Source organism: Hetaerina americana, unplaced genomic scaffold (assembly GCF_022747635.1).
Source record: "Hetaerina americana unplaced genomic scaffold, ioHetAmer1.1.p SCAF_121, whole genome shotgun sequence".
Classification (NCBI taxonomy): domain Eukaryota; kingdom Metazoa; phylum Arthropoda; class Insecta; order Odonata; family Calopterygidae; genus Hetaerina; species Hetaerina americana.
The window spans coordinates 245,001-271,611 of record NW_027286304.1 but is presented as its reverse complement, the minus strand read 5'-3'; the positions used below and the strand labels follow the sequence as shown (position 1 = coordinate 271,611).

Genomic DNA, 26,611 nt, shown 5'->3' with positions numbered 1-26,611 from the left:
CAGATAGAACAGTTTACGTATCTTGGAAGTGTTTTGGACCAACACGGTATCAAAGTAGTAGGGACGTAAGGAGAAGAATTGCACTAGGCAAAGAGGCTTTCACACAAGGAGGAAGGAGTTGATGACGGGGACGTTGAGTAAGGATATAAGGAAAAGACTCTTAAGAAAACTTTGATATAGAGCTATGTACGGCTATGGAAACGTGGTCATTGAAGCAGGAGGATAGACGTAGACTGGAGGCTATTGTAGATATGTGGGTGTGGAGAAGAATGGAGAAGGTGTAATGGACTGAGAAGCCGTACTCCAATGGCTGCCAAGTCTAAACTAACCTTTAAATCAGTCCGAAATTTGTTTCACCATCGTTTGATAGATGGCAGCACACTATAATAACATAAACTTCCCTCAGGAATGCTCTTTGTTATGAAACACGGGTACTTATTGAACCGCCTTTGTATTATATTTTTTGATTGTAGTAGGGATGTAAGGAGAAGAATTGCGCTAGGCAAAGAGGCTTTCACTTTACTGTACTTTCTGCATCTTGGTCTACTCACGTACGTATGTAAATATACAATGAACGTATGTACGTGAAGCAATGAGAACTAGATAGCCAAGACAGTAAACTTGATCTGCCCTAGGTTTGTCAAGAGATGGAAGGGCAAATTTTGGTTATAAGTAAGATTAATTGTTTCTCTGTGTGATTGGTGGGTCACTGGCATAGGAGGGATCCTTTTAAACCATGAGTGTGTGTTTGAATGCCATTCTGGAGAGTGACCTTTATTCCTTAACACGCCCTAGTGATCTAGTGGTTGTAAGATTGTTTTATTTTTATTATTAATCTTGATTTTTTGGTGTGTGATTCTGGTATATGCAGTTCACTGTTCTGTGAACACTCCCAAGTGGCATAGTGTGCGTTCCCTATCTTCCCCTTGCTTGTAACTTTGTTTAATTCACCCCCACGCCCTTAGCAACCTAGTGTCATTCAAGTTTACGGTCTCGGCTATCTCGTTTGCGCAGGTTTATACTTATCATAGGAGGTGTTTTAGACCAAATGGTCAAAGTAGTAGGGATGTAAGCAGAAGGTGATTGGTGTTTATACAGGGTCGCACCCAAAAGTGGTAGGACTGATTTTTTTACAAGAATTTTAGTGACCATATACTTACATCGACTTAATAATCTTCAAATTATGCTCCTTGAGCTGCACACACTTAGTATAACGTTGCTCCCATTCCCCGTACGCCCGCTGGAAATTTTCTTTGGGGATGCCGTTGATGACCCTCGTCGAAGCCTCTTGAACGGCCTTTATCGAGTCAAAACGTCGTCCCTTGAGCTGTCTTTTCATCAGGGGGAAGAAGAAGAAGTCCGGTGGTGCCAGATCGGGAGAATAGGGCGGGTGTGGCAACATGGCAATGCCGTATTTGGCCAGGAGCTGTCGGTCAGCACTCAGAATTTTCGGCACCATCTTGGCGCACACCTTGCACATGGCCAAATCCTGTGAAATAATGCATTGGACGTTGGATGCAGACAGACCCAACTGGTCTGCAATTTCTTCTGGACTGGTTAAGCGTCGGTCTGTGTTCAGCAGTGTCCTCACTCTGTCCACATTTGTGTCGGTTCTTGCCGTCGACGGCCGTCCGGAGCGATGGTCGTCTTCAACGAGCTCCCTACCCTCTTTAAACAACTTGTGCCACTCAAATACTGTGGAACGGCTTAAGGCAGTGTCCCCATAAGCCTGCTTGATCATATCGAGGGTCTCAGTTGCCGTCTTCCCGAGTTTCGCACAAGACTTCACGGAATAACGTTGCTCTAAATTCAGATTCATTTTGTTTTTCAATGCAGACAAAAAATTTGCTTCACTAAAAACGGTGTCCTCAACAACAGCCCACAGGTGACTGAGGTTGGTGTCTGTCTGTTGCTAAGAGCCCCCTCCACCTTACCCTGCCAGGCAGACCCCCCTCTACCGTTCCGTTCACGCAAGAGAAAATCAGTCCTACCACTTTTGGGTGTGACCCTGTATATATATAGATACAATAGATACACACACATAGAGATGTATTTTTGTGTATATATATATATATATACACACACATATATATATATATATATATATATATATATATATATATATGTATATATATATATATGTATATATATATGTATATATGTATATATATATGTATATATATATATGTATATATATATGTATATATGTATATATATATCATATATATGTATATATATATATATATATATATATATATATATGTATATATATATGGTGTTTGAATGTATATATATATATATATATATATGTATATATATATATATATGTATATATATATATATGTATATGTGTATTTTAACAACAAAACAACATATTTTGTGTATTATATCATTTTGTGTATTATATTATTATATATAGTGTATTATCAGTTCTATTTAACTTGTTACTTAAAGTGATGGATTTGAAGTTGCTAACATTAGTATTTATGCCATTATTTGTCGCTAATTCTGCCATTTTATTTAGAGTTGCATGTAAGAGGTGTTGTAAGTTATGGGCAGTCATTATATTGTCTCTACGACCTGATGGGTGTTTATGTATGGCTTTCAAACACAATTGCACTTGTGGAATTGTTATACCATTGCCCAAGTTCCCCTCTGTAATGAGAGACTGTTTTGGCATGCCTGCATTCAAAGATGGTTAGATTTATTTGCCATAGAACCATGCATAATTGTATGGGCTTGGTTAAAGATTCAATGACATTTATAGTTGCATTAACATAAATACTGATATCCCACACATCTAAAGTTGTTCTCAGGATCATAAACAAAAGGATAGAGAGTAGGGCAAATGGGGATGATTAGTTTATGGGTTTAGGAAGGGGAGAGGCAAGCGTGATGCCATTGCAGTATTGAGATTATTAATCGAGAGGAATACAGAGCACAACCAGGAGGTATTTGCCTGTTTCGTAGATTTTGAAAAAGTGTTTGATAGAGTTAACTAGGAAAAACTAATGAGTATATTGCAGAAAATAGGAATAGATTGGAGGGAAAGGAGACTAATCCGCAGCCTGTTCATGTCTCAGACTGCTCAGGTGCGGGTGGGAAACGGGGAGTACGGATGGGCAGTGTTAGGAAGAGGTGTAAGGCAGGGTTGCCCATTATCACCGTTGCTGTTCAACCTGTATGCAGAGGAAATGATTAAATAGGCATGGGAAGAGCTGAAGGTAGGAATGAAAGTGGGCGGAGAATTCGTAAAATCAGTTAGGTTTGCTGATGACCAAGGTTTAGTTAATGTCAGTCAGCCAAGGGGTTGTAAGCATTGCTGAGTGAATTGGAAATTCAGTGCGACAGGTATGGGATGAGAATCAATATTAATAAAACAAAGGTTATGCGATTTTCTAGAAAGAAAAAGGCTAAGCTAAACATTAGGAGGGCAAAAACTATAATAGGTAGAACAGGTTACATATCTCGGAAGTGTTTTGGACCAACACAGTCAAAGTAGTAGGGATGTAAGGAGAAGAATTGCGCTAGGCAAAGAAGCTTTCAGAAGAAGGAGGGAGCTGATGACAGGGATGTTAAGAAAAGATTCGTGAAATCTTTGATATAGAGCGTAGAATGATGGTTAACCGCTTACAAGCAACTCAAAATCAAATGGCAGAATTGGTGACAAATAATGGGATTAATACTAATGTTAGACTTCAAATCCATCAATTTTAGTAACAAGTTAAATTGAAACGATAGGGACTCGAAATCCTCAGGAAATGTCACTCCTGGAAGCGATAGCTGCTAATACTTAGGTGTATATTTAACCAAGGATTTACGGTGACAGCTAAACGTGGATTACATTGTCAAGAAAGCCTCGAAAACTCTTCACTGAAATGCGGTAATTGCAATATTTTATGTTGGTCAGACGTGGAGGAAGTTTTGAGCCAAGGAACACGGGGGGTGTCACAGAAATAAGTGCCTGGGAATTGAACCTATGGCGAACCTACAGATCAGATTATATCATTTATTTAAGATATTATTATTATGATTACTTATTTGCCGAGGGGTCACGGTACAAAAATACCAGGTGGGTGGTGTCTGTACATGGTATAAGGCATGTCACAAAAGGAGCAAAGATACGGGCTCAATTAAGGTACATGAGAAAGAAGAAATGGTGCTCTGAGTTACATAATAATTGGTACAAACCCATGAATGACTGTAAGAAGAACATGAAATATCAATTGAGAGAAATAATTGGTCACCGACATGAATCAGACAACGACCATTGCTATAAACTAAAAGTATGAACTTACTCGTAGGGAATATGCTGTAGATACCTTTTTGATTTATCTCTGAATGCAGTGGTTTCACTAGTATCCTTTTTGTATACTTTGGATAGTTTGTTATACATGCAATCTACTCTCCATTTCATTGAGAATCCTAATTTCAGTGCTTTAGTTTGAAAATTCCCATAATGGATGTCATTTCTTCCTCAATGTGTAATGATGATCATAGGCAGAGTTAAAAGAATAGATGCCAATGTTGTATTTATGTTTATACAGAATTATAAACATAATGTAGAGGCACGGGAGTGGTAGCAAGTTTAATTCATGGAAAATAGGCCTTGATGGAGCATTATGAAGTTTCCTGGTGATTATTCTAATAGCTTTATTTTGCATTTTAAAGATGGTTTGAGAAGTAGCAGCTGATCTCAATTATATTAGACTGTAGGTTATGTTTGAATAAATTTCCCCATAGTACAAATTGAGTAGTACAGTTTTACTTGTAGTTTGATAAAGGTGTCTTAATAAGTAGCAAGTTGAACTGAGCTTATGTTGAAGGGCTTTTACGTGCGTATCCCGAGAAATATTTGAGAAATGCGTAGAAATATGCATTCAGTCACATGCTCAATTGATTGGTCATTAATTTTTACCTCCAGATCATCTGTCATGTTTTTATTGCATGTAAAGTATACTATTTTACTCTTAATTACATTTAATTCTAGGGAAATTGAATGTGATTTCTTATTTTTTAAACTAATTGGAAGCTTGTTGAAGGTTTTAATGCACAGAGAACGAGATCACTTAGTCTAAAATGAAATACGATAATTGTAACGCCGTTAATGTCAGTCAGACAGGGAGAAATGTCAAGCTAGTAGCCAAGGAACACGTGAGGTGTCCCCTAATTACATGCCCAGAGTAGCTTACATCTAAATCAATACCCTGCGAATCACCAGAAAGGTGTGTGGCAGAGGGTGGAGCACCAGGAGGAAAGGGTAAGGATGAGGGGGTTAGGGTTTTTCAAATGGATGGGGAAAGGTAAGGGGAACCTGCAAAAAAATAAACAAATTTACTGGTATAACCATGCGTGGTACTTACCTTGTAATTAGGTTAATACTTATTATGTCGAGCTGACTCCTGGGGGATTTTGATTACAAGCATCCTGGTCTCTTTATTGTTTGTGGAAGTGATGACCATTTAAAGCCCTTCAGTCTTCTAATCTATCATTTCTCTGATCTTATTGTCGTTATTCCCTCCGCTGGTAATACGTTTGGGGTTTGTATTATGTTCTTGTTCGTATCATCAGAAAATGACCCATCTTCTAAGTGTATTTAATAAGTTTAATCTGTATTTGTAAACACTGCTGTGTAAAGGGAATCCCAGCCTAAATTTTCTAGCTACGTTACGCTGGGTAGGTCATGACAATTTCTGTGACTAATCAAGCCCTCCCTCCGCTGAACTGGATCTAATCCCGAAATCAAATTAATCTCTTGAGGATCCCATGTACACTGGCAGCATATGATACTCTAGGTGGGGCCTGACTCAGGGCAAGAGCAAGCATCGTTCCTTCACTTTTTATATTTCTCGCATATTTCTCGTACCTGCCTGTCCGGCCATTTGAAGGTGACAGAGGGGCAATTGGGAAGAAGTTTGGAGGAAATTTTGTGATTTTTGAGGATTGGGAACAGGTCTTTGAGGATTAATTTTAGGGACTGAATGCCTGGGAAGTAGGTGGTACAGATTGAGAGAGGGTGGGAGGCTTGGGGGTGTAGGAATGTTTGAGTATTATATATATGGAGGAGAGAATCTGGGTATCCTCATTGGAGGAGGGAGTGGTGAAGGTTGTTGAGGTATCGAACCCCGGTCAATAGTACAATGCGCTACGCAAGGACTGCCACAACCCACACATCAGACATTTTTTTATTTAAGATATTAGTATTCAGCTTAAGATTCTTAACTGATACTGAATTGTGGAAGATTTAGTTTACTTATAGAATTTATTGGTAGTTTAGCGTGCAGGGTTCGTCCGGAAAATAAGTGTACTGACTCCTGGGCTGGGCGCGCCGCTCCAGGCGCGCCCAGCACCGCTCTGACGGGCTGCGATTGTAGGGGGATATGTTGGCAAGCAACGCTGAAAAAGGCAGTCGGCTCTGAGCTGTGGTGTAGTGAGGAGCTCTGTTAACGCGAACCTCCACGCTCGACCCACGGAACGCGATGCCGAAGTTTTTGGAGCAGCGTTATTCCATCAAATTTGCAGTAAAGCTTGGGAAATCATCTACCGAAACTGTCGGTATGATTAACCAGGCTTACGGGGAGTCAGCCATGTCCAGAAACATGATCTTTCGGTGGCACAAGATGTTCGTGGAGGGCAGAGAAGAGGTCGACGACGAGTCTTCGAGAGGTTCCCGATGATGCCTTCGCGGGAGCGTTCCAGGAATGGGAACGCCGCTGGAACAAGTGTATCGACTCACAAGGGTCCTATTTTGAGGAATATTAGCTTAAGATATGTAAAAGTGTAATAAATTTTTTTCCCTGAGCTCAGTACACTTATTTTCCGGACGAACCCTGTAGTTTAGGTTGGAAAACAAGGATTCTAAAGTGTGTATTTGGAAGGCATTGTGTTGGAGATTGTGCATAAAGTTTAAACTTTAATGAGGAAGGAAACGGTTGAGGGAGTCGCTGTGAGGAAAACACTATTTGTGCTTTTCCACAGTGCGCCATGTAGTTAAGTGCATTGACCCATCTTCAGGTACAAGAGAAGATTCGAATTGTGTGATACATCCTATTTATAGTTCTGTTTGAGGAAGGTGGGGGAAAGTATAAGAAGGTAAGGCAGGCGGGGACGAAGAGGGGAAATGTGAGAAACCCAAAGAAACAGAGAAACTAAAGAAATGGAGAGGCAAAGAGAGGAAAGGGGGGGAAGATAAGCACCTGTGGTCATTATTATGAGAGGATGGTGGCAGGTAGCTGGTGCCCTGGCATTAGGGAGTAGGGGAGAATGAATTAAGCGGGAAGGAGACGTCGGAGGGATAGAGGAAGGTTGAGGTATAAGTGATTCTAAGAAGGACATTATCGGGGAAGGGTTGTTTGTCACATACTGAGACTGGAGTATTGTGGGAAATATGCAAAGGGAGCCTCATTCCAACCTTTGCTGTGAGGAACAAGATTCTGAGGAGAGGAGAGTGGTTTATAAAGGTATTGTCGTTTTAAAAGAACACATTAATGTTTAATTTTACAATTTTGAGTTGCTCTAAAATATTGGAAGTCTTTTGCCCTTAGTTTCTTACTGTTAAGTAATTTCAAGAGTTGTTTCTGTTTGGCGGATTTAAGATTTGCCAGGGTCTTGATTAAACGGCATGTGGAAGGTATTGAGAGAGCCTTTAAAGTAGAAACTTTGGTCGGGGAAACTATTATTTCGTAAGCAAGTCATTAATTGTAAATTGGTGGTAGTTGATGGATTGTGGGAGCGTGGCAGATGGTGTAAAGGGAAAGAAAGTAGCAAAATAGAAACGCAATCAGAGTGATTTTATGATATATTTGGGTATAATCTTTATAATGGGTCTCAAATGAATATGACTGGTCTCCTGATTACATTTGGCAACAGGATCTTTAGTACACACACTCAAACATCTATCTTTTTTCAATTAAATTTCACTTGTAAGTGACTAAGTAACTGCGTTTTGAAGGAACTACATTATCAAAATAATATCTCCGTTATCAGAATATTTCTTGTATTGTATGATTCATAAAACATGTTCGCTATCAGTAGCAGTAAGGAGATAGCAGAGAGGGACGCCTTTTGGACCTGGAACTATTGCTGGACGTTAGGTACGACGTCCAGGTCAATGGAGGTATTCCAGGAATACTATTGAAAGACAGGGATCAAAATGGGGCGGTGGCTATCGTACTGGCTTCCTACCCAGAGGGCCCGGGTTCAAATACCGGTGGTGTTGAATATTTTTCAGTGGTATCCCGATCCCTACTTGAGGTGCTTTGTGGAGGGCACTTGGAGTGAGTAGGCCTTCCGTCGGATGGGACGTTACACTTTGTGACCCTTGGGTACCTTTCCTTAACACAGTAGGCTAATGCCAACGCCGGGTTTCTCTCTCCACCCCTCATCCTTTCCCGTCCATCCCCTATGGAGCAAATGACCTCAGCTGTCGGTCGACTCCCCTAAATACTATTACTGCTAATAATGATAAAATAAATTACTAGTTTATACACAGATGTTATGGATTATCAGTGGATATTGCAATAAATAGTTTAGTATCATGATAATTGGAAATAATTCTTCATTTAGCCAGAATTTAAAAGATGATTTTCCTTATGTAGTGCAATTTAAATGGTTGACCATCCAAGTATTAACGAAATTCAGGATTGTATTTGTTGAATTGGTTCACTGTTTGGTGTTTATAGACTTAGTGGGTTTATTACGATATATTCATCCGAATGGATATATACATATACGAGGGCAGTTCAATAAGTACCCGTGTTAGAAATGAAGAAACCATTTTTTCTAAAAAATTCTTTTTTATTTTCCAACATAGTCCCCTTAATTAGAAAGATACACTTCTCCCAACGTTCCGGCCAATGTTTTTAACCCCTCCAAAAAATAGGATTTGTTGAAATCTCTCTCCTAAATACGACTCTTGTCTCTTGGCGATAACTTCCGAGTTTGGGCTTAATTTTAATTCCCGCAAGCCATGGCTTCATGTTAGGGAATCAGGAAAAGTCGCAGGCAGCCAGATCGGGGGAATACGGGGGGGTGAGGCAGCAATTCTTAACGTAGTTCATGCAGTTTGGTGGCGACAACTCCGGGATCAGCTTGTTATCCACCGTGAGCAATTGCAACACTCATCAGGACAACAATTTTCTCATTTTGCCAACTGTATTCATGTAATAAAATATTAATTGCCGTTCCGGTCGACACACCCCCCACGGCCTCTGCTACTTAATGCACACTTTCGTTTGTCCATCAGCGAGAATCATGGCGTGGACTTATTGAATGATTTCCTCGGCACAACCACGTCTGGCGTCCTGGTCGCTCCTCATCAGAAACAGATGTCCGCCCACGTTTAAATTCGTTGAACCAATATCTGTGGTCATAAATGGCAAAGTGAAGTGTCCCCATCCAACAGCATCCAACTTTGCTTTCATCTCCTCGCATTTATTCCCATCCAAAAACACAAAATGCGAATTACTGAGCGATACTGCTCTCTTTATCCATCTTAGGGAAAATCACAAAAAACACGTCGTACACTCGAATGGCTCCCAAATCCAAACTAAACTTTTTAAATCAGTCTGAAATTTGTTTCACAGTTGTTTGATAGATGGCAGCACACGATGATAACATAAACTTCCCTCAGGAACACCCTTTGTTGTCAAACACGGGTACTTATTGAAAAGCCCTCGTGTAAGGAAAAGGGATAGGAACACACATAAAGGACGAACACAGGAGAGGTGGGGAAGGCGGAATCAAGAAGATCACAAATGTAAAAGTATTTCCTAGACCGGGAGTTGAACACAACAGATCTTTCCACTTGCCATCGGTCGGAGGCTCTTAACTGCTTAAGCTATCGGGGAAACGTAATTTACACTGAGATCTGCGATGCTTTATGCAAAGCAAGTGCCCCGATTTTTTGGATAAGAGATGGCGTTAGAGAGGGGTTTCATCCACCAAAGGAGAAATAGGCAACACACACAAGAGGAAAGGATAGTGGGTTAGCAATCATACAACATCATATTGTAGTGATCTCTTGATCAGACATGGAAGAGGAGATTCATCTCGAGTGGCTGCGAAGAATCTCCGGTAGGATCTTTGGACACTTAAGAGTTATTACTCAAAGTAAATTAGAATCAACAAGGAGTTTATTTGAGTTACAATAGAGTACAGTGGCTGCCCTCTGGGTCTGACGTGACCCGTCCAAGAGCTAAGAGTCTAATAATCAGAGAACGCCCCTTCTTTCCCTTTTTGGGGCGTTTAAATACACTCATCCACCGTGGGGAGAGATGGGGTGGGGGTGAAAGGAAAACAGGGGAGGGGAGTGCAAGGTCTCTCGCTCCAGGGTGAACTTTGGCCTGCTGACCCCTCCTCGCGTCTGGTGATAGGGGAGTATGGTTTATCTCTCTCACCATATCGGTGGTTATCTGCTGTCCTGTCACTTGGATATATATGTCGACACTTGGATATATAGCGATAGGGGAGAATGGTTTATCTCTCCCACCATATCGGTGGTTATCTGCTGTCGTCTGTCTGAATGTCTCTGGTCCCGTCATCGGGGCTGAGCGGCGGTACAATATAAAGGATAAGAACAGTGTATTTTGTGGCACGCAAAGCCTTTTTCCTGGTATCTATTTCCATATAAATGAGTATTTGTTCACCGTTTGGTGGGATTTCATGTTTGAATGCGTATTTGGCCAATGTGTCTTGTCTCTTCTTCTGGCTTTGCGTAATCAGTGGGAAAATAAGGTAGTTTACCTCAGGGGGGTTGTTTCTAAATTTTTTTTGAGTTGATATTGCAGTCGAGTGTTGTCACATTGCTGGTGTTGGCGGCTTGTTGATTGTGCGCCTGCCTTGTTCGTTGCAGGACAACCACTCGTGCTTCCCCGCGCTGGACGATGACTCCTCCCTGTTTGGGGTGTACGATGGACATGGGGGTGCGGAGGTGTCCCGCTACGTGGCCAGCCTCCTGCCCGAATACGTCCTTGCGCGCGAGTGTTGGACCAAGGGGGAAGTGGGCAAGGCCCTCTCGGAGGCCTTCCTCTCACTGGACGCCCACCTCGGGAGCCGCAAGGGCTTGCGTGTGCTGAAGCGTCTTGCTGCGGAGGACGATGCCGCCCTCGACCAAGAGAACAAGAAGGAGAAATCGTCGGGTGGTGAGTTGTGCCCTCAAATCTCCCCTCTGACCCCGCGCAAGGTAACTGTCGCAAGGTGGAAGGTGTCATTGTTTCTATGCGCTTAATGCGTGGAAGTATAGGAGGAGTTTGTTTAAGTAATGTACGAAGTCTGCCCAGAAAGTGAATTGTGCTTTGAAATATAATATTAACCCTGTGACAAGTCAGTAGTTCAATTATGTGCGTTTGAATTGTTCTTAAAACTATTTTTCCACATAGTCGAGATATCAAATTGAGGAGTTTATCTTAAAGATACAGTAACTTTTCAGTTCCGTCTATGAAGAAATAATTAAAAATAAAAAATTGGCAGTATTTTTCACCAAATAAAATTTATTAATGCGACCGGTTTCACTGTAACTACATAGTTGTCGGGTCTACCAATTTGAGACGGTAACCTTTCAATACATACCTGTAAACTCCCCCCAATAGACCACTGATAGGCTGCCGCACCTAAACTCAACATACCCCCCCTTCTCTCCCGTTTACGCCCCCTGCCTTACCCTCTCTCCTCTCCCCTACTCCCCTCTCCGAGCCAGACTATACAGGGTCGCACCCAAAATTGGTAGGACTGATTTATTTACAAGAATTTTACTGACGATATACTTACATCGACTTAATAATCTTCAAAGTATGCTCCTTGAGCTGCTACACACTTAGTATAACGTTGCTCCCATTCCCCACCGTACGCCCGCTGGAAATTTTCTTTGGGGATGCCGTTGATGACCCTCGTCGAAGCCTCTTGAACGGCCTTTATCGAGTCAAAACGTTGTCCCTTGAGCTGTCTTTTCATCAGGGGAGAGAAGAAGAAGTCCGGTGGAGCCAGATCGGGAGAATAGGGCGGGTGCGGCAACGTGACAACGCCGTATTTGGCTAGGAGCTGTCTGACGACAAGTGTGCCATGGCACGACGCGTTGTCATGATGAAGCACCCAGCAGTTTGCGATGGCCAAATCCTGTGAAATAATGCGTTGGACGTTAGATGCAGACAGACCCAACTGGTCTGCAATTTCTTCTGGACTGGTTAAGCGTCGGTCTGTGTTCAGCAGTGTCCTCACTCTGTCCACATTTGTGTCGGTTCTTGCCGTCGACGGCCGTCCGGAGCGGTGGTCGTCTTCAACGAGCTCCCTACCCTCTTTAAACAACTTGTGCCACTCAAATACGGTAGAACGGCTTAAGGCAGTGTCCCCATAAGCCTGCTTGATCATATCGAGGGTCTCAGTTGCGATCTTCCTGAGTTTCGCACAAAACTTCACGGAATACCATTGCTCTAAATTGAGATTCATTTTGTTTTTCGAGGCGGACAAAAAACTTGCTTCACTAAAAACGGTGTCCTCACTCAACGACAGCCCGCAGGCGACTGAGGTTGGTGTCGGTCTGTTGCTAAGAGCCCCCTCCAATTTATCCTTCCAGGCATAACCCCCTCCACTGCTCCATTCGCGCCAGAGAAAATCAGTCCTACCATTTTTGGGTACGACCCTGTATGCGTGTGCTGCTGTGGGTGTAGTTTTCCATGTTGTTGTGTTGCTTTTGATATTGTTATCTTGTACAGGTGGTGACCTAACAACCCCCGCCATACGCCCTTGCGGCGGCTTGCGGGGTATTGTGTAGTAAATGTAGTTGAAACTGTTGAATGTATCACAGTATTCCAAATTTGAACAAGTTGCTTGTCTGTCGGTTGTCAGTGTTCGATTGATTTGTATATCTCGGTCGCAATCAGTGCGATATGCAATCGTTTGTTTGTTTGGCGTGCCGGTGGACATATGAGGAATGAATTAAATGGGAACGCAACTGCTCACTATTGTTTGTCTCTTGTTGTCGGTGCAGCGGAGGAAGACGGGGACTCTGAGGACGGCTCCGAGGAGAATGTCCGCTTCTTGTTCAAGGAGGCAAAGATGCCGTTGGAGATGCTGATGGCAAAGTACGAACAGGCTCTGGCGGCGAGGCGAAATGGTAAGTGGTGCCCCCCATCTGCCCGGAGAGGAAACAGCATCTGGACGTTTCAGTAAGAGACGTTTCGACCTGGGCCGAAGTGTACAACATGTTCCATGATTAAAAACAGTCTAGCAAGAATAAACACGTTAAAACTACTTTAAAAAACGGTTGAACGCAATGAAAGTTTGAATTACGTGAGGTGCCTTTTGGACGTTTCAGTAAGAGATGTTTTGAAGTGTTAAGTGTAGAACAGGTGCCATGCTTAGAAGCAGTCTAACTAGAATAGACACATTAAACACGCCTAATCTTGGTTAATAATCTTAAACACAATAAATGCTTGAATACAGTAAATCACTCTTTAACCCACCTAATTATGCTTAAAATCACTCTAAAACTAATAAACAATATTAATTAAATAATAAATAAATGAATAATATTGAATTTTTCATGAAAAAAAACATGAGACCTTACTTTTCAAAACCGCTCTCGTACTTGTGGTATATTCCACAAATGAGGTCTAACTAGAGCAAAATAACACCTCACTTTTAACTTTCTCATTACATTTCCCCCACCAGCACAAGTGTTTAATGAAGCTGAGTTTATTAATAAACGGATGAGCATATTGTCCTGTCTGTCTTTTGCCCTTTTGCGTGTTGTTTCGGTTGTGTGTGTTAACGTTTCACCCAAGTTCACGTAGCCTTCTTCTCTGATGAATTCTCTTCTGCTTTTGTTTCAGCAGCCGAAGCGGAGGCGGACGGTGAAAGCTCTCCGACGGGTGAGTTTAAGTCCCGGGGGTTAAGGAACTCTCTCTCCCTTTCTTGTTTAAACTCCAATAAGGGTGACCCTTACCCAATCGAAAGGAGCGCTTTGAAATGGGGATATCCTGGAGGGAATTCTGGAAAAGTCCTGGAATAGACTCTCTCAACCTGGAGTTTTTGAGTGGGAATTAGTCGTTTGGTGGGGGTGTTGATATTTGGCAGTTGTGGAGAGGAATGTTTGTTTAGTTAATGTCTGAATTGAATTATACGAGTAGTCTGTCAAGTAAACACGCGGACTGAGGTCATAATAACTTTATTTTGCAAAGTTAAATGTCCACAGCAATGATTTAGTGGTCCTTCCTTCTTCAAAGTATTATCTCTCAATTCGTAGGCTATGCCTTCTTCTTACATTCAATCCACTTCTTGTCCAAGGTTAAATAAAGCACCCTTTGGACGTCCTCAGCAGTTAGGCTTTAAATTAGTTTTGTAATGTCATTTTCTTGCTTTCACTCCAAGGTAAGTCAAGTCACCTGTATGAATTGTTTAGTTACTTCTATACAGAGTACTTATGTTCTCTCTATCGTTTCTGTTGATAATTCTGTGAATGACTAAGGTGACTTCCTTGCTTGTTCCATACACTCCTTTAACGCCCTCTCGGCTAATTTTTTGTAAAGTGAATTAATTAACCCTCTTAGTGCGGTGGGGATTCCAGGGTTACTTAGTGAGAAGTGCGAAGGGTAATTTAAGAAAATGTATCACCTTAGGAAAGAAAATGTTACGAAGTTATTTGTTTGGATATCCGTATGCAGTTTTTTTTATTTTAAAGTAAAATATTGTAGTTAATAATGATGTAATACATTTACATCATCTGAAAAATAAATGTAATTATTACAGTAATATAAATTTGAAGAATATTTTTTTAGCATTAATATTTTGATTTTTAGACACAAAACTAATATTTTTTTAAAACATTTTTCAATTTAACTACAATATTTAAATATAAGAAAAAATCAAAAAGACATGTAGAAAAAATTATAAATAAATAAAGAAAAACCAGTGAATTGCAAATTTTTTTGTCAGCCTCTGCATAGTTCTATTTTGTTGAAAAAGGCTGATGTCACTGAGTCAAATTGGGACTTTTCCCCTTTCCTTGAGGCTGCGGCAATGTGCTTACAATCTAAAGGCAGAAAAAACAGTTCTAATTCACAGAGAACTGCTGACAATGTAATCCAATACACAGGGCGCAAATAGTTAGATCGGATGGACGGCAAGAGAAACCAAAATGATTACAAAGCAGTGCTCTCATTTCCACCATATCAATAGAGTCTGAATAAGCAGTTATATATCAACACCACCACACCATAACACATTCAAGAGATTACAGATGAAAACAGATTAGTAGCCTTTCAGTGGCTTTTCATTGAGGAAAGACCACTCAGAAAAAAAAACGAGCAAACAATTAGGCTGAGCTTCCCGACATGTATAAAACTGAACGAAAAATTATACTTTTTGAAAAGCATTTAAAATTGCTAATAAAAAATTAGTTATGCAATTCTATGGAATTCAACCTATGGATAGCATAAAAACCATTAACCTTTTCAGAAAAAACCATCAGTTACAGCGATTTAAACAATAGCCTATGCAAGAGCCGATATATCGACCCGCCGCACTAAGAGGGTTAAAGTAAAAATTTGATAGCCGAAGATGGTTCGCCAACGTCCATAGGAGGAAAAGTAACGCAATTGCATTAATTAATGTTTACTCGGTAGGCTATTCATCATATTTTTTCATTTAATACTTAACCTGCATCTGTGTGTTTAGTTAAATGCATTATGACTATGCAGCAAAAAATTGTTCCCTTATTTTTATCTCAGTTGTAGGATTATAATTTGGCGAAATGTCCTCTCTCTCAGTTAAAACTATTTAAGATTTGTAATAAAATATTTTTTTGAGTTTGTAAATAAATATTTACACATTCATATGAATAATATATGCTCTGGGTCACGGTCTCTGGATAACGGTAGTCCAGCGGGTAGAGCGTTGGACTACTGATCAGAGGGTCACGGGTTCGATTCCCGGGCCAGGCACTCTGGGCACCTGCAGCTACACCCGAGCTATGTGATTATTCGGGTACCAGATCTTCCTGGGAAACCATAACTGGTACAGGGAAACTTTGTTTATGGTTTAATAATGTCTTGTTACTACAGGGTGGTTAAACAAGGGAAGATAATAGAAAGAGGTTTTTGTTTCTGAAAACTACGTTCAATGTAGTTTTCTTTTAGGTTTTGAATATTATTTCATCCAGGCGATGACCTTGGTGAGGGGTGGAAGTGTTGAGTCTTTTAAAAAGAGTTTTCTAAAACTCTTCTCAAGAAACTTTTCCTTGTATAATGTGTATTGTCGATCATCTGAACATTTTTTGGAAAGATAACTTGTGCATTATCGATTGGAAAAATACTATAATTGCCTCCTTAGGGAGCTTCCAAGGTCCTTGGTTGAACTTAGTGAACCTCAGCTTTGAGATATCCATGTAGAAAAAGATCAAATGAGCTCAAATCCATGGAGCGAGGAGGGGGTCATGGAACGCAATGTCTCCGTAAGGAGATCAGATGGCCACGAAATTGTTCTTCCAGGATTTGGAGTTATGAAGAAAAGCCAGTATGAGCCATGGTACCATCCTGTTGAAACCTAAAGGCTTCTATGTCTCATGTTCCTCACCGTAGTCTTCCATTTTGGGGAGTAGAAAGTTCTCCAGCATCTCAGGATAGAAAACAGAGTTCACAGTAAGAGTTGAACCACGAGATTTAAAAAAAAGCAAGGCCCGAAAATGTCTTCGGAGGACACAGCGAACCAAAATGTCACTTTGGGGCTATGAAGAGGTCTTAAGTGATGTTAGGGAGGGTTGTCCGTTGCCTAGTAATAAAAACTCTGCGTATTTACTGACCCGGAGAGGTGAAAATGCACTTTATCGCTGGACTACAGTGCCCTCCGTGTCGCCATTACGCTATTATTGTCTTAAAGAACGTCTCCACAGCAAAGCCTTGATGCTTAACAGACAACTGCATGTGATAAACTGAAAATTGCATCGTTTTTACCTAGCTAACTCTGCTAATTCAGCTATGAACTCTTCAGTGATATTTTGAATGTTGTCATCATGGACTTTTGTCCGTTCAACATGCTTAAATTAATGTTGATGCATATTACTTATAGTATTGTTTATTTCATCAGTAGAAACCTTATCAGTGAATGCATTTCACATTGGGTGGGATTTTTGTATTTTTCATTTTGATTAGTTACTGTAAATAAACGACGAACAATAATGTGACCTTCCAAATACCGTAGATCAATGCGTATTGCCCTAGTGTGTGTGTCAATACAGCAAAAATTGGGCTCCTCCCATTACTTTACTCGCAATTCGCAAACGTAAGCTATATTCTGGACAGCCCTAGTTTTGGAGGAAGATTTATACCAGTTATCGGGGATATGCGGTAACAGATAATCTGAGTAACAGATGGAGTAACAAGTATAATAAGTAACGGGTAACGGAAATAACACATGAAGGAAGCGATATAACAATCCACGGGTAAATTAAGTCACAGATAACGAAGGAACAGACCGTGGAGCAGAAGTAACAGGATTGGCATGAAACTGATGTAGAACTAGGAACGGACGAATGTGGGACGAGATGCTAGAACAGATGTAATAGTGTGTCAATAAACAATCATCTCCCCGTACTACTCTGTTACTCGCCACACGCTAACGAAATTTACTTTCTGGACAGCCGTCGTAGTAGTTAACATGAGGAACAGTTTAAACGGTTATCGTGGACACGTAATAACAAATCTACGTAGTAACAGGCGGGGTAACATAAGTAACAAGTAACGGGTACATAAATAACAGGACTGATTTTATTCTGACTAACCCCCAACCGTGTCAATTTGGTGAACAATTTGGGGTGGTGGGCAAATCACCGTTTAACTGTTAGGGAAATAGCAGAGTAAGTAAACATTAGTTTAGGATCCTCTCAGACAATGTAGACAGACATTTTGGGCATGATGCACGCACATCCCATCAAAATTCATCCGGTAGATGCTGACTGGATAAACAGAGGCAAAAACGTTTGGACATTAGTCAGGAACTCCTGGATTGAGCCAATGGCAACCCAGATTTTCTTAAAACCATCGTAACCAATGGCAAAACCAGGGTTTTCAATTATGATGTTTAGATGAAGGCCCAGTCTTCTCAGTGGAAAGGTCCTCATTCTCCGGGACCAGAGAAAACTTGAATGTCCTGGTGCAATGTGAAGGTCAGGCTGGTGTGTTTCTTAGCTTGGCAAAAGGGCTGATTCATCCTTGTTGGCAGCTTTTTAATACCAGCATCGTATTTTTCTCCCATCGCGTCGCGAAGCCAACTGACGACTGCTTCTCCGATTTTAATAAATTAATCCTTCCATTTAGTGTGGAAGTGTACGGTGAGAAGTGTATTGTAGACATTAAATATGTGCATTGGAAGTGTTGCTGGGAGTTTATTGATGGCCGGGAAAACGTCCTAAGATGAGCAGCGGTCGATGGGGCGGTCGAGATTGCCATTGGAATATCAACAAAAGTGGCTCCAATTGACGAGATGGTGGTGCGCAATAACCAGAGGGAATTACCCTTCATTTAGGTTAAGGAAGGCCTTATAAAATGAAGAGAGAGTGGGGTTACTTCTCCGTGCTGCAAAATATTATGTGTCGGAGTTCAATCATTTACAAACAAGGTGTTTCCCTGCCAAAGGAGTGTGTTTGCATATCATGACAATGCACGTCCAAGTGTCTTCACATCAAACGATGACCACCCAACTCAATGAATTCGGATGCTGGGATATATCATCAACCACCCTCCTTACAGCCCGGAGGACGTTGCCCCCCCCCCCCAAGCGACTAACACTCATTTCCCGCTCTCAAAAAACACCTTAGGAGGACAGAAATAAAAGTCAGACGAGGAAAAGTACATGAAGTAGTCCTCAGTTGGCTTTGTAATGCGGTGGGAGAAATGTACGACGCCGGTATGAAAAAGCTGCTTACAAGGATGCAAAAATTGATTGATAGTGAAGGCGACTATTTTAGAAAAATAGCTGAATGCTCAACCTTTCCATACGATGTACGCAAAGCTGAGAGAATAAATTCTATTTTTTATGAAGAAAAACATAGCAGACCTTAATTTTTAGATCGCCTTTGTATAAGAAGTCTGGTTCTCAAGCAACCTGCGTTAGGATACCACAACCTTTAACACTTATAACGTCAATGCCAAGTAAGTTGTTGCACTTGGAACCTATTTGCTTAAGGATACAGTAGACTGGAGTTGAACGTGGAAATGTTAAATGTGTCCCCAATGTTTGACTTGTTTCTTTAGACGTTTCTGTTGCGATAATAGTTGTGCTTACATTATTATTATTATTCTCTTCCAGGTTTGAAGAAGGATAAGGAACCGAATGCGGCCACCTCCGGTTCGGATGAGCGTGCCGAAGGTTCAGCCGGAGACGAAGAAGGTGGCGGTAGCTCAAGTGGTATGTACCGTGGGTTGAACCAATTTTCAAATGAGACCAATGGGTGATGATGGCATCCAGGGTTAAGAAGTCACGTGAAAAAGTGTCTAAGATGGGTTTCTTTGAAATTGTCCAGTGGGCTGTGCTTCCTCGGATCTTTCAGGGATGATGTCTGTTCAATATGGTGAAAGTAGTAGGGATGTAAGGAGAAGAATTGCGCTATTAGGCGAAGAGGCTTTCAGACAAGGAGGGAGTTAAGATGAGAGGGACGTTGAGTAAGGATGTTAAGGAAAGACTCGTTAGAAAACTTTGATATGGAGTGTAGCTATGTGTGGCTATGGAAACGTGGTCATTGAAGCAGGAGGATAGACGTAGACTGGAGGCTATTGTAGATATGTAGGTGTGTTGAGAAGAATGGAGAAGGTGAAATGGACAGAGAAGAAAACAAATGAGGAAGTACTTTGGTATGGTGGGCGAAGAGAGAGGTTTGTTGGGAGAAATTACTAAGGAGGAGGCAGGAAAAGTGGATGAAGGGGGTATTGATCGGATATATAGTGGGATGTTGAAGAAGACTGTGATAGAGGGGAGAATGTTAGGCAAACTAGGAAAGGGCAGGAATTAGTGATAGGGATGTCTTGGATAGGGGATGAAGGGAGGAAGAAACTACTCAGAGATGAAGAGGGACCAGATATAGAGTAGGATGCTGGATTTTGTGTTTTATTGGGAGTCACAAAATGTTTTATTTAGTAGCTGTGTCCATCCAAAAACCTACCTTAACCGGTAGATTACCTAATAATGATAATAGGGAAAAGTTGCCAAATGGGGTGAGATCTATTTTAAGAATTGTGAGTATCATCAAGGATCAAGGTGTTTGAATTGTTTGCGAGAAACAACGGCGAACAATCAATACTTTGAATGTGCAATATTTTTGCACCCTTATTATTTGCAAACCCAAATATTTGGTTGAAATAGTGTCCGCTGTTGATTTTCCCCAATTCAGTTCGCTATTCAGCTATCAAACGGACAGTTTTTCAACCATCCATAAGGAGAACGGACAGCACACACTATCAATCTTGTCGTGAACAAAGGTGGTTGACGGTTGTTTCCCGGTCTTGCATGAGGCGTGGTGTCATACCGGCCTTCTTTTAAATGCCTAATCCACTTGAATGCCCAGCTTGATTCTCGCAGACAGCTATACTAGGTATGTCCAGTAAATATGTGAACTGAGGCCATTAAAAAGTTCATTTTGCTTCAAATTTAGAGTCTAAATCAATGATTTTGTTGTCCTTCCTTCTTCAAAGTACTCTCTCTCAATTCGTAGTAGGCTATGCCTCCTTATATTCCCTGTTCTTCTTCTCCTATGTTTAAAGAATCCTTTGGAAATCCTCTTAGCAGTTAGGTTCTCTTTGGTTGTCTCATCGTCTGTTCCTGCTTCTTTATTGTGTGTCTTCCACAGATCTTGTGCCCAGTAATATATATGTTCCCAATTATCACATATTATTACATTTTATGGGAATAGCAATGGGTCACAGTAGTCCAGGGGGTAGAGCGTTCGATTACTGACCAGAGGGTCCCGAGTTTGATTCCCAGGGCAAGTTACTCTCTAAGCACCTGCAGCTCCACCCAAGCTATGTGATTTTTTGGGTACCAGATCTTCCTTGGAAACCATTACCTGCACAGTGTATGAGAGAACTGGCCCCCCTTAATAATACCCTGATGTGTGAGTTTCGCACGCTGTAAATAGGGCTTGGTACTGGGTGAACTCTACCATCACCCATACCAACATTGTACCCTAATTTTTACCTCAGTGGTAGAATTATAATTTGGTGAAATGTGCTCTCCATCAGTTCAAACTGGTAAAGACTTGGAATAACGTATTTTTTGGAGTGGGTAAACTTAAGTTTTACACAATCGATTAAATCCTCTGGGTCACGGTAGTCCAGTAGGTAGAGCGTTGGACTGCTGACCGGAGGGTCCCGGGTTTGATTCCCGGGCAAGTTACTCTGGGCACCTGCAGCTCCACCCAAACTAAAGTGATTTTTAGGGTGATTCAGGGATACCATAACCAACACAGGGAAAGGAACTGGCCCCCCTTATTACCCTGATTTGTGAATTTCACTTACCGTATAGGGCTTAGTACTGGGTGAACTCCGCCATCACCCATACCAAACCGACCTTCCAGGGTTGATTACTGTGTTTATGGTTTAAGGGAATAGGAAAAAGTCATAACGGGGCAAAGATCTTCAGGGTTCGTCCGGAAAATAAGTGTACTGAGCTCAGGAAAAAAAATTTATTACACTTTTACATATCTTAAGCTAATATTCCTCAAAATAGGACCCTTGTGAGTCGATACACTTGTTCCAGCGGCGTTCCCATTCCTGGAACGCTCCCGCGAAGGCATCATCGGGAACCTCTCGAAGACTCATCGTCGACCTCCTCTGCCCTCCACGAACATCTTGTGCCACCGAAAGATCATGTTTCTGGACATGGCTGACTCCCCGTAAGCCTGGTTAATCATACCGACAGTTTCGGTAGATGATTTCCCAAGCTTTACCACAAATTTGATGGAATAACGCTGCTCCAAAAACTTCGGCATCGCGTTCCGTGACGTGGGTCGAAGCATGGAGGTTCGCGTTAACAGAGCTCCTCACTACACCACAGCTCAGAGCCGACTGCCTTTTTCAGCGTCGCTTGCCAACATACCCCCCTCCAATCGCAGCCCGTCAGAGCGGTGCTGGGTGCGCCCAGCCCAGGAGTCAGTACACTTATTTTCTGGATGAACCCTGTATTTAGAATGAGGAGGATGGATGATGAATCGATCAAGGTGATTGAAGTAATTACCAAAAACAACGGTGAGCAATCAATGCTCTCTGAATGTGCAGCAGGTGCATTGAATGAATCATTGGTATGTGAAGGATCCATCCATCGCCATGAGTCAGATATAATAGTAGTGTGTGTGTACTGTTGATAATTTACTAAATTCAGTTCATATCAGCTATCATTCAGATCACAGCTTATAATGACAATTGCTAAGAAGGACAAGGGACCATTGCACACACAATGAATGTTGTATCAACGTCAAACACAGGTGATGGGAATAGGGAAGGTCTTCATAAAGGCCTTGCATCTTAATCCATCTTGGCATTTTGTGTCAGCCATATTTAAGAGGCTAAATCCACTTGAAAATGGATGTTTTCTTAAGAGGCTATGCCTTCTAGTTCCATCTTCTTCTATTCATTCACTGTTTAGTTTAGCACCCTCCTGGGAAGTCATCTTGGCAGGTAGGCTTCATAGTTTTCTGGTTGTCTAACAAAACAACTTGACTACCGACAATACCTTAGACCATTCTTCAGTCCTGCGTAGTTTCTGCCTCCCTTCATTCTCTCCATGCCTCCCTAACCTAACCTACTCTCCTCTTATCTTAGCCTTCAACCATCCAACCCCAATTAAAATGCACTGAGTCCACCTTTCCTGCATCCATTTGATTTCTACTTTAATCCTCTCTCCTTCTCCATCATGCCTAGTTCATCTTTGTTGGTTTTTCCGTTCATTTTACCTTTTTCATCCTCCACTCCCAAATTTCAAAAGCCCGTACGCATATGCTTCAGATTTAATGGTGTGCTTTTCTGTTTGTTTGCGCAGCTGCAAAGAAGGCAGGAGAGGGTGGCTCTGAGGATGATGGCACCCCGAAGGAGAACGGCCTGGAGGACGAAGCAGACGAGGAAGGGGATAAGGGCAGCTCAGCCAAGAATGGTGTGGTGAGTACAAGGAGGTCCACTTAATGTCATACACGCCGAGGTCTGTTCCCGAGAAATGTTAGAGGAGTCTGCTTGAATGAGTACTTTAAGGGGTTGTGCTGTCGAAAACACTGTCTCACTCATGGATTCATTTGCCGAATGCCTCTTGAATCATTGTATCTACACCTTCTTAATGCCCCATAAGCCACCACAAGTGATAAGAGTGTGTCCTTGACCATGACAATAACCCCGGCCACACTTTCTTCACCGTTACCAACTTCCAGACCAAGCACAACCCCAGCCACACTTTCTTCACCGTTACCAACTTCCAGACCAAGCACAACAACCCCAGCCACACTTTCTTCACCTTTACCAACTTCCAGACCAAGTACAACCCCAGCCACACTTTCTTCACTGTTACCAACTTCCAGACCAAGCACAACCCCAGCCACACTTTCTTCACCGTTACCAACTTCCAGACCAAGCACAACCCCAGCCACACTTTCTTCACCGTTACCAACTTCCAGACCAAGCACAACAACCCCAGCCACACTTTCTTCACCTTTACCAACTTCCAGACCAAGCACAACCCCAGCCACACTTTCTTCACCGTTACCAACTTCCAGACCAAGCACAACCACAGCCACACTTTCTTCACCGTTACCAACTTCATGACCTAGGCGCACCACCCCGGTGATCCCCCACTTGGCTCACTGTGACTCTCTTTGTTTCTGCAACTGAAGATAGATAGCCGAAAGTAAGAAATCATTGGGAGACAGTGGTAAAAACATCTGAGAGCATGTTATAACGTTCCTTAGAGAGACATTCCCGTCTAGGGAGTAGTTTCAGGGTGCCTACCAGGCATGGCAGACATGTCTCTGCAAGTGTACTACCTAAGCAGGTATCTTTATAAAAATCCGAAGCGTTCTACCAGTACGTAGATCAAAAAATCTGTTATTCCCAGAGAATGTGTATTAATTTTATAGTGTGTGGACCTTAAAATATACATTTTTATCGCCAATCTCGGTGTTTTAATACTCAAATTCAAATTTTTATGGCATGTTTTATATTGTTATTCTACACCAATCCTCGGGCAAATAAAATCATCATAATTTTTATTATTATTATTAAGAGGGCGATTCGAAATGTAAGGTCTCCTGTTTTAAGGTCCTGTATTATTATTCCAGTAAGAATTTTTGTAATACTACCTTGATCAAAAAGTTCCCGGAATAACCACCGTGTGGCACTCCCATCGTTCCGATTTGAGTTCTGTTTTTTTTGTTAAATTGGTACATCTGTTGTTGATATTCCCTTTAAATCTTAGTGTCATAACTTGACATTTGCAAAAGTTACGTAGCCAAGAGTACATCTATCTCTGTGTGTTGGCGATTTTTTACAATTGCAGAAATGGATTTAAATTTGCAACAACGAACTTGTATTAAATTTTGCGTAAAAAACGGATTTAGTGGCGCACGGACGTTGGAAATGTTGGAAAAGTGTTTCGGCAACGATTCTCTAAAAAAAACGGTCGTTTACCAGTGGCACGAGCGGTTCAGAAGTGGTCGTGAGTCAATGGAAGATGATGAACGCAGTGGCAGACCATCGACATCGAAAGTCGGTGAAAAAATTGATAAAGTAAAAGAAATGTGTGTGTGTCCATATGCATATACATATACAAATATATATATACATATATGTATATATATATATTTGTGTATATATATATATTTGTGTATATATATATATATTTGTGTGTATATATATATATATATATATATATATATATATCCCTCCCCGGACTACAACCTTGACGTGGTGGAAGGGCTTGTGCGTTCCGATGACCCCTAGAGCTGTGCTGGCGGGAGTAATAATTATTGCTCCTGGTAGGGTCACCCATGCCAGATAGGTCGAAGGTTAGGAGCCAGACGAAAGGTAGTCCACGCAGCGTCTGCTCCTTAGTGAGGCGGCTGCAATGGCGTCTGACCCCAGTGGGGCGGCCAGTAAGTGATGGTGTCACGTTAAAAACACTATTGAGGAAGGCAACGGGAAACCACCTCAATTATCATTCCCTAGAAAAATATGATGGACAATAGAGATAATTTGAGTCCTGGCAACCACGGGGCTCGGCCCAATCGGCCGTGTGTCGTGCCCGGCAGCGGGGGAGGCAAGGCTTCCGCGGTCGTCATCCCACGAAACCCTTGCAAGGGAAAACCAGCAGCAGCAGGACAGAAGACGCAGGAGAAGAAGACCAAATTAGTTAGAATAGGAACGTGGAATGTTAGGACAATGATGAGGACAGGGAAATTGGAGAATGTTAAGGGAGAGATGGAAAGGGGAAATATAGATATTTTAGGTCTATGCGAGGTGAGATGGAAAGATAGCGGGGATTACTGGAGTGATAAGTATAGAATAATATACAGCGGTGGGGACGAGAGCCAACGAGGGGTTGCCATAGTATTAAATGAAGAGGTAGGAAGAAGCGTAGTCAACATAGAGCAGGTAACGGATAGAATACTACTAGTGGAGATAAAAGCAGAACCGACGAACTTAGTTATTATTCAGGTATACATGCCACCGAGCAACCATAAGGAAGAAGAGGTCGATAAGATATACGATCAGTTAGAGGACATGATCGCGTGTGTTCCAGCAGGGAAACATTTGATAGTGATGGGGGATATGAATGCGACGGTAGGCGAAGGAAGAGATGGTGATGAGGTGGGCGACTACGGTTTAGGCACGAGGAATGACCGCGAGGAGAAAGCAGTTGAGTTCTGCAGGAGACAGGGGTTAGTCATCACCAACACTTGGTTTAGACACCACAAAAGACGCAGGTATACATGGAAAATGCCAGGTGACTCAGGAAGATATCAGCTAGATTATATCCTGGTTAGACACAGGTTTAGGAATAGTGTGATAAATTCCCACAGCTTTCCGGGAGCGGATGCGGACTCAGACCACAATTTAGTTGTTATGAAATGTAGCGTACGTTTCAAAAGAATAAGGCAGGGGCGGCGAGTTAGAAAATGGAATGTAGAAGCATTAAATGGGTTGAAAAGGAAGGAATACAAACAGGCGGTAGAGAAAATCATGGAGGATGGTAAAGGGCTTATTACTATCGAAGAAAAATGGGAAATGATCAAAAAAGGGTTGTCTAAAGCCGCAAAAGACACTATTGGAACCGTTAACGCTAAAAGGACTAGGAAACCATGGATCACGGATGAGATGATTACAAAGATGGATGAGCGGCGAAAATGGAAGAATATAAATACAGAATTAGGCAAAATGAAGTACAAAGAATTGAACAATAAATTGAGGCGGGCAACAAATAAGGCAAAAGACGCATGGTGGAAGACGCAGTGCGAGGATATGGAAAGTCTCCAGAGGAAGGGCGAAATCGGTGTGCTGTACAGCAAAGTTAAATCGTTATCGGGAAGTAAGAAAGGAAGAGCTATGCTAATAGTTAGAGATAAGGCGGGTAAGGTAATAGTTGACGCAGGAAA

The 26,611-nt window shown here is 41.7% G+C and overlaps 1 protein-coding gene across 1 annotated transcript in view; it reads left to right on the top strand.

Moving 5' to 3' along the window:
- The window catches only part of LOC139685931 (protein phosphatase ppm-1.G), a 57,538-nt gene that overhangs the window by 4,529 nt on the left and 26,398 nt on the right, over positions 1-26,611 (top strand). The window contains exons 2-6 of the mRNA XM_071583067.1: positions 10,853-11,141; positions 12,983-13,108; positions 13,827-13,865; positions 19,297-19,395; positions 23,017-23,132. Of these exons, the coding sequence (XP_071439168.1) occupies positions 10,853-11,141; positions 12,983-13,108; positions 13,827-13,865; positions 19,297-19,395; positions 23,017-23,132 (669 nt within the window). The remainder of the gene's footprint in view (positions 1-10,852; positions 11,142-12,982; positions 13,109-13,826; positions 13,866-19,296; positions 19,396-23,016; positions 23,133-26,611) is intronic.